At 44.1% G+C, this 9,008-nt stretch overlaps 1 protein-coding gene across 2 annotated transcripts; it reads left to right on the forward strand.

Moving 5' to 3' along the window:
• CDK1 (cyclin dependent kinase 1) lies at window positions 1,025–8,519 on the forward strand. Of its 2 annotated transcripts, XM_021400128.1 has the most exons (9): window positions 1,025–1,236; window positions 1,818–1,826; window positions 1,938–1,988; window positions 3,034–3,190; window positions 4,258–4,381; window positions 4,657–4,827; window positions 5,345–5,508; window positions 5,614–5,755; window positions 8,227–8,519. In XM_021400128.1, exons 3-9 carry the CDS (start codon window positions 1,952–1,954, stop codon window positions 8,341–8,343), a joined length of 912 nt encoding a protein of 303 aa, XP_021255803.1. In that variant the 5' UTR covers window positions 1,025–1,236; window positions 1,818–1,826; window positions 1,938–1,951; the 3' UTR covers window positions 8,344–8,519. The 2 variants fall into 2 exon arrangements, with proteins under 2 accessions (XP_021255803.1, XP_021255804.1); XM_021400129.1 differs by lacking the exon at window positions 1,818–1,826 and having other exon boundaries at window positions 1,028–1,236.

Raw genomic sequence — 9,008 nt, forward strand, 5'->3', positions numbered from 1 at the left:
AGAGGGGAAAGTGGAGGATTTATGCTGCTGAAAGTGATGTATGTTGGAAGGGGAGGAGCTGGGTAGCGGCCTCTCGCCTTTGCCAAGAGCAGTAGGGAAGAAGGAAGTGCACAATGAGCGGTTCTGCCTGCTGAAATCAACATCTGAAAGAGAAGCTTTTATGGGAAAAGCTGCATGGATTTTTAGACACTGGCCCATCCCACTTACATTTAGGCGCAAGCAGCATCTATCTTTCAATGCTACCTTTCAAAAACGTTAACCAATAAGAAAGAGTTTATCAGTGTGGAGCCTACATCTCTGTACTGCAGGGACCATAGGCTTCCATAGGGGTTGCTAGCTCGGTGCCGGCAGTGCGGCGGGTGAGAGAGGTGTCCAGTGGATGGGGCAGAATTCTGACTGAAATGATGGAGGTACCTGAGCGCGGGTTGTGGCTGTCTCCCCGAGGAGCACAAGCCCCACCAACAGCAAACAAACAGCAACAGCCGTGTTCTGTACTTGTGGCTGTTCCCACAGCAAGCAGCCCCGCGCTGCTCCTGCCCGAGCAGCTGTTTTCTCTGCGCCGTTACACCAACAGAGTGAATGCAGGGAGAGCCAACTCCTGCTTTACATCTTCAGTGATGTTCCTGACCTCCTTTGAAAGCTCTCACAACACAACGACTCACTAATTTTAATCGGGGAGAAGTCATACAGGGCTTTAATTTTCTTCAGAGGTGTTTTGTGGCATTAAAGCGGCCAGTGACCTTTCAGCAACGCGTATGGTTTAAACACGGCGCTGCAACTTGCAGCAGCGCGTTGCGATCAGCGGCCTTGAAGCGATGGATTTACGGCGCGGCAGCCTGAGGACCGGCCCTTACCTCAGCGCCGCCAGCTCAGCTGCCTTCCCGCCGCGGCTCGGGCCGGCTGCCCGTTGCCACGCTGAGCGCCGCCACGCCAGCCGGGGTCGCTGTGCCGCGGGCCGGGCCGAGCCGGGCCGCTCGCGCCGATCTTCCCTGGCGCCTTTCAGTCTCGCTTTGGCGCCGCCGGAGCGGCGCGCGCTGATTGGCCGCTTTGAATCATCCCGGTGCGGCGCCATTGGTGGGACGCGGCGGCGGCGCGGCGCGGCCGGTTCGAATGCGCGGCGCCCGCCCCTGCGCTCGGCTGAGGTCTTCCCCGCGGCGCGGAGCTGGGTGGCGGCGCCGGTGCCTCGGGTTCGCCGTGGTACCCGCTGCAGAGAGGTGGCCGAGGGGCGGCTGAGCGGTACGGAGCCGGCTTTGCGCTGCCGTTTGTGTGTGCGGCCGCGCAAAGCACGGGGGGGGGGGGTGGAGGCGCACGGGCTCGCACCCCCACGGCCGCCCGCTCTGTAGGGATGGGGCTGGTGGGTGCCGGCATCGGGGTCGCTCCGCTGGGGCCTCCAGCGGTGCGAGCGGCCGCGGCCCCGCCGGCGGAGTGCTGGGAGCTGGGCCAAGGCCTCGGCGGTTGCGGCCGGGCAGCGCCGCTCGGGGCCCCGCGTGGCGCAGCGACTTCCCGGAGCGCCGGGCCCCGGGCCGGGGCTGCCGCTGGGGCCCGCGGGCGGCGGCTGTTGCGGGGACGGCCGCGCGCAGGTAGCTGGCGGTGCGGGGCTGGCGTTCTCCTGCGCTGCCAGCGGTCGGTCTTGCGGGCCGAGGCACGTTGCTGCTAACGCGTAACTAGGAAGGCTTCCCAGCAGGGTGTTCTCCGCGGCTCGGCGAGCTTTCCTCAAGGGGCCGTCTTTTTCCTCTGATTTGTTGCGCGTTTGTACTTGAGGATGGCGGTTTTTTAGCTGGATCCCCTAATAAACGCTTTTTTTCTCCCTTTTGTAGAGTGGACTGGTAAATGTTCCACCCTAAGTCTTTACGCAAATTTCCAAGGAGCTGATGTAACTTCTGGGACTTGTCCACATTCAGGAACCAACTGCTGACCCTCGTGGCTTTTTGTTTCAGGGATACCCTCAGCCATGGAGGATTACACAAAGATAGAGAAGATTGGGGAAGGTGAGTAAGGTTTCTGGGAGCCTTGCAGCGTTCTGTAGCTTGGGCTACCAGCTGTTGTAAGCCTTGTGAACCCCCTGCAATCTGTAGAACTACTGGGATCCTACAAAGTCAAATCTCTAGGTAGATGCACTCAGACTGCCTATCTTCTGAAGATGACGCAGTGTGTTTGAAACAGCTGATCAGTGCTGAGAGGCATCTCCCTTCACGTCAATGGCCAGTGGCGAATGTGCCTCTGAGAGGGCAGAAAGGTTCTGAGACAGGAAATCAGCTTTCCTGTTTGGGAAGCTGGGACGTATCTATTCCTTTGCATCTGCACTTGTTTACATGTTGTTCCTGAAACTGCACTTTAGATGTGCTTTTGTTTGGAGCTCCTGGTAGGGAGATGTGGCGTGCAGATGTTTTTAGTGGGGTTGTGTCCTGTCACTGCACTTGTCACAGGAAAGGCGATGACATGAACCTGTGTGAAGAAGTGCTCTTTAAACAATTATGTTGGCATACTGTAAGGCACTGTACTATAAAAGAAGACTGATGCAGATGTTTATCACAACCTCCCTTCCACTGGGAGCCCTTCCTTTATCAAATGTAGAAGTTGGTGTCTTTAATAATGCTTTAGCCTTATGTATACTTAATAATCTGCAGTGCGTTACTCTGGGAAGCCTCCAAATGAATTACAATGCACTGCTTGGTGCTTACAGTAGTGCTTCATAACTGAAGTCTTGTGCACGCATCTTTCTTCCTGAGAGAAACCAGTCTGAGCTTCACGTGACGAATTCATTCTTCAGGAAGTGTAACAAGAATACTCTAGCTGCTTGGTTGGTTTGAGGGTTCTATTTCTGTCAATGATGATAGTTAAAATGGTTATTTTTTTCTTTTATTTGAGATTTACCACTGGTTCCAATTTTATTTTCTGCTGAGCCCCATAGCACTATTAAAAAAAATACTTGGTTGCAAGGACTCTTGTCTATATAGCAGTTCTTACTTGCAATAAATTATCTGCACCTGAAACTGGTATTTCCTATATGCATTTCCCTGTTTGTTTGTTCAGGTACCTATGGTGTTGTGTATAAAGGGCGCCACAAAACCACAGGCCAAGTGGTTGCAATGAAGAAAATACGTCTAGAAAGTGAGGAGGAAGGTGTTCCAAGTACTGCTATCCGAGAAATTTCTTTATTAAAAGAGCTGCATCATCCCAATATAGTCTGGTATGCATACACTAGTATTTAGCTGTACTCTGAAGGGCACTAGGTCTCTTCAGATAAATTGCTTTTCCACTGTTCTAGCAAGGAGGCAGTTGTTCTACATAGTTTCTGCAAAGCAGACATCATATTACGCTTTAGTCCTAGATCCTGAGATCATGCTGGTTTTTAATTAAGTCTGTCTTCTGTTGCACCTATTCTAAGAATTGAACAAAAGTATTTCTGTTAGTTATCTTCAGAACAGTTATTAAACTAATGGAGACAGTGTTCTTCTTGAAAACTGTTTCTTAAGTCAGTCTCAGAACTTTTTGTTGTTGTGGAATTATTCATCTTACCTTGATGTTCTTGATGCGGGCATCTGTCACTGGTCACTTCATTACTGTTCTACGGCAGAGCTGTGTGTGCTGCACTATAATGCTAACAGCTGGCACTTCTGATCTTTGCCTGAAACTTCCATCAGTGGCTGCCTGATGTGAAAAACTGATTGTAGCTATTGTCTTCCCTACAGAATACTTGTGCTTTAATGCAGCAAGATACCTTGGATTTAATGTGGCCTGAAGCTGGCCGAGCTTCAGCCAGGTGGTATCCCAGTGTACGAATGCACGTATTTAGGAACCTTTATAATCTATTAAGGATGGAGGAGATGCTTAAACCTGTACCACTCCTGCTGCATCTAGTAGGTTCCTATTCTAATGCAGGGCCCTTACACTCTTCCAATAATTCTGCTCTAGTAAGCCAGATTCAGATGGAAGCTAGGCACTAATACTTCCAGACTTCTTTTAAGAACTCTATTTTTGACTCAGGCTTCCCCTGCCTCATATGAGGCATGAGGAAACGCAAGTTTCAGAGGAAGCGTACAGAGTGTTTATTTCAGTTTGGCACGGTCTCATACATGCTTAATTTTCCAAACAACAGTGCAACTTGCTGAGGCTGTTAATCTTTGAAGACTGAGGGAAAGCTTTGTAAGCCTTTCCTGTTAAGAACCTAGGAACATCAGCTTGTGTCCCTGTTGAGAAGGGAAACAAACCAGTGGGTCTGTGCACTTTGGAGTTGACTGTATCCTCAATTTTCAGTCTTCAGGATGTTCTTATGCAGGATGCAAGGCTGTACCTCATCTTTGAATTCCTTTCCATGGACCTCAAGAAATACTTGGATACTATTCCATCTGGACAATATTTGGATCGTTCGCGCGTGAAGGTAACGAGGATAATTTCTTAATATACCTTATAACCTAAGGAAGGTGACCTACAAAGCTATAAGCAAGTCTTATCTTAACACTCGCTCTTATAGTAACTTCCTGTTTCCTTGAGGAAATAGGATTGATGTTAACTCAGTATTTGCAATGCTTTGGATCTACTTCTACGGGCAGAGTTAATGTGAAGAAACAGCTTTACGTTGTAGAACCACTAACTTCAGTGAAGGTCACGTTATTTTTTGTTTTTTTTTCCCCTCTCACCTCATCCTGTCTACAGAGTTACCTGTATCAGATCTTGCAAGGCATCGTCTTCTGCCATTCCAGACGAGTTCTGCACAGAGACTTAAAACCTCAGAATCTTCTAATAGATGACAAAGGGGTGATTAAACTGGCAGATTTTGGATTGGCTCGTGCCTTTGGAATTCCAGTGCGGGTATACACTCATGAAGTGAGTTGAACGTACTTTTGGTAATTTGGACAAGGCTTACAAGCTTCCTTGTAATAACTGTTTATGAAAAAGCTGAAAACAGAATCATGGCGCTTTTAAAGTTGTCATAAACTGACAGTAGTAAGGTTATATTTCTGCTTAGTTTTACTTGATGGCTTTCCAACCCCCTGACCATGTTTTATTCTAAAGTGCTAATGCATTTTATGAATGCCACTTTACAATTACCTTCACAGTGAGTTAGATAGGCCGGAACAGTTAGGTGCTAAAGATGTGCTTCCTGAAGGAAGTGCAGGCAACTGCTTTGCTTGCAGTAGAAACTACTGTGGTAGGATTTTATATTCTTTAAGTGAAGTTTGAAACAAGTATTGAAACTTCTAGCTTCTAGTCTAAACTGGATATTATTTTTATTTAAAAAAACCTGAATGCTCCTTACTAATGAATGAGCTGTTGTGATCAGTCAATTAGAGGACCTGATTCTATAAACTTATCAATAGAAAAAAATTTCTTTGTTCAATAGGTAGTGACACTGTGGTACAGGTCTCCAGAAGTACTGCTAGGATCTGCTCGTTATTCTACTCCTGTAGATATATGGAGCATAGGTACCATATTTGCAGAGCTCGCAACTAAAAAGCCACTTTTCCATGGGGACTCAGAGATTGACCAGCTCTTCAGAATCTTCAGGTAGGTGATGCTGAACCTTTCCCTTGCTGTGCACTTACTAAAACTGTAATAGTGCATACAGTCTTCATACTAAACTGATCAGGTATTTCCCTTATGCTTGTACAGAGCTTTAGGGACGCCCAACAATGACGTGTGGCCTGATGTGGAATCCTTGCAAGACTACAAAAACACTTTCCCAAAATGGAAACCTGGCAGCCTGGGAACACATGTTCAAAACTTAGATGAAGATGGACTCGATCTGTTGTCTGTAAGTATTCTCTCTTAAGCTCATTGTTGAGAAATGAGCAGGTAGTTTCAAGTACTCTCCAATTTCTACAAACCTGTAGCTGATACCTTCTTGGCACCAGCATTAATTGTGACGTACCTCTATGACTGTTCATGTAGCTGAAAATATTTTTGTGGTAGCATGTGGAGTAATAGTGACTAGCTCATTTTGTTTAAGCTTTTGTGGTGGTCTTAAATGAATAAATAGTGATGGAAACAGCTGGATATATTGATTAGCTGTGAAACTGCAGGCTGTTTAGGTCAGCATGTAGGGTCTCTGTCAATTGCATTTTAATATCAAGTTAGAGGTTTGGGCTGTGGTTGAATGACTTTAGCTTCTGTTTTTGTGACTAGGGTGAATTTACTTTAGTTCCATGGCCAAGCAGTTAAAATACTATGGCCAAGTTTATTTGACAAGATCCTTATCAGACTTCATTTAGTGCTCTTCCAGCTCACACACTGCCACTGCAGAATGAATCTGCATTAATTCTTAGGTGTGCTTATCTGCACTTCAAGAATGTACCTTGGTGACTTTATCATTTGGCTTTGCTAAAGCTCCACTTACACAGTACAGACTTGTATGTAGTGGCAGGTGTTCTATGCATCCTGAGGTAAGTTGGAACTTCAGAATCACCTTGCTACAGTGAGAACTCTGTACAGCAATTATTACCCTTGTAGCTGGCTCGTTTGAAGTGGACATAAACAAGAGATGTTGTTTATCATGCATAATGGTGTGGTGTTACTCAAGGAGCTAAAATAACTACAGTGTCTCACTTGTTCTTCCTGAGAACTGAGCCACAGTTCAGGCTGGCAAACTGAACAATGTTTGTTAAATAGTTTGTTTTGGATAGCTCTCTGAAGCTCATAGCAGTATTGTTGTACAGAAATGACTTGCAGAGTAATTATCCTCAACTTGTGCACTGACAGCATCACTATTAAATCAGTTTGAAATGGAATTACTACTTTTTTTTATTTAAAAGCTGAAAACAATTGAACAGGCAAGCGTTTCAGATACAGTTATCTAACTGGCCTGCTAAATACTGATCTGAGCTTAATGGTGGCTTCATCGTGGGGAAAAAAAACCATGTTTTTAGCTGCTACTAATGCAGACAAAAAGTAATTGTGATTTTAACACCATACTAATCTCAAAGCATATTGAATTACGTGAAGTTTTGCCTTGAGTTAAGACTAAACTTTTATCTCCCTATAGCTGCCTACTAACAGTGGCATGGCTCCATTTTGAGGCATCTGGAATCCATTTAAATTTTCTTTAGTCCTGCTTCAGGCTTAAGTGATGTAATTTTAAAGGCAACAGAAATGAATAGCTTGCTGTTGCTTTAGGAGCATAGATATGGCAATGAAAGTGTTTGTACTTCTGTAGACTGTCAAAGATGGAAGCAATATTAAAACAGCTATTTTTAAGAAGAGGTAGTATACTCACTGATTATTTGAATTTGAAATATATTTTCCTCTAGTAAGGACAAGTAAAATGGAGAAGACAGTCTGCAGGGATTTTTGCTAGTTTTAAGTAAGCTTTTAGCATTTCAGGATATTTTAGCATGATGCCAAATAAAAACTTAAAGGGTTGTCCTAAAGCCGTGTAACCTATAAGGCTTGGAAAGAGGACTGCACGATGTCCATCTGACTTAATTATGTCTATATGCAGGCATACAGCTGTACAGTTGCATGGGGTAGCTCCATACTTGTGCAATCTGGGCAAAAAGAAGACAATATAAACTGTAGGTGCTTTTTTTTTAAATGGATAGCAAAGCAAGTCTCTTCTTTCTTCTAGAAAGTTTTGAGGGCTGTTTTAGAGGGTATGGCATCCACTGCATTTTCTCTCATTGACTTCATTATTGAGTTCTTCAGCTGAATAAAGTTACTTTTTGAAAAGAAATCCACGTTTTAGAACTGTGGGTTTCTTCAGATCCATCTGCTTTATGCATGCAAGTATGCTTCTTTCCTAACCAGGACCCTGTAGCTCAACAGTTGCTGTGTTTCAACTGTGAACAGCTGCACGAAGCTGAAGATAAGCAGCTTCACAACAGTTTCTTCAGTATCAGTGTAACAAAACAAGTGTAGGAACACTTTTCCACACTAATATTTCAGTCTTCAGCGGCCTAAGGTTTATCAGCTTCCCTTAACTGAGAAGCTGAGACTAATAATTATTGCCACTTGATAATTGGTCCTGGATTTAGTTAATCGCACACAGAAATCCTGATACAGGTGTGGGTTTAATAGAAGGATAAACAGTTTTTCACTTTGAGATGTTAGGCATTAATACCATTCTCACTTGTAGGTAGAAATAACTTCTCCTTCTATGAGATATCGTGGAACATAGGGGAAGAACTTATCTCTAGTTATCTGATTATTGCTATGGTTAAATATTTATCTACTTAACACTTACTCCCTCATGAAATGGGTACTCAACGTTTCCTTTCCTTTTTCTTCCAGAAAATGTTAATTTATGATCCTGCAAAAAGAATTTCTGGCAAAATGGCCTTGAACCATCCATACTTTGATGACTTGGACAAATCTACTCTTCCTGCTAATCTGATTAAGAAATTCTAAACCTTTGGACTAAATCAGAGGGAAATAATTGCAATTACTTTTACTATTTTCTGTCTGTAACTTTGTCTGCTTGCCTTAAAATTGTGGCTTTTTAGTTTGTTTTGGTTTGTGTTACCTAAATGTAAATATTAATCAACTAATGCGGTGAACTTTCTATAAATAAAACTTTAAATCTAGCAAAGGACTGAACTTCTTTCTACACTCCTATGAAAGGACAGTCTTTTAGAATGGGCTGGTAAGTTACTGCTCGTCCACAAAAGCAGGTAACTAAAACTACTAAAACTGTTTTTGATGCAACTTTTCTGAAGTTCAGCTGTTTAATTGCTACACACAAATGAAACGTAAGACTTATGTTATGCTGAATGTGCCAAATCTCTTCTAAAATGAGATGCTTCAGTAATGTGCAATTCAAAAAAAGGAGATAGCCAAACGCAGTCTAGGGTTTCTTTTTCCGAAGGTATTTGGATAGTCTTTATGTTTTTTCTGTTGCCATGAAGGCCCAAGGATTTATTTTGCATTGGTGTGCTAACTTGTGAGTCAGCATACTTCTAACTCCTGGAATGGTTAAGGTGTGTGCTGTTAAATTCTACAGCAGAACTGTCTATTTACCGATGTGTAGTTAACCGATGTGGCTCCTTTCAGCTGCTAGCAGTAATGCAATTCTT

Source organism: Numida meleagris, chromosome 5 (genome assembly GCF_002078875.1).
Source record: "Numida meleagris isolate 19003 breed g44 Domestic line chromosome 5, NumMel1.0, whole genome shotgun sequence".
In the NCBI taxonomy this organism is placed as follows: Eukaryota; Metazoa; Chordata; class Aves; order Galliformes; family Numididae; genus Numida; species Numida meleagris.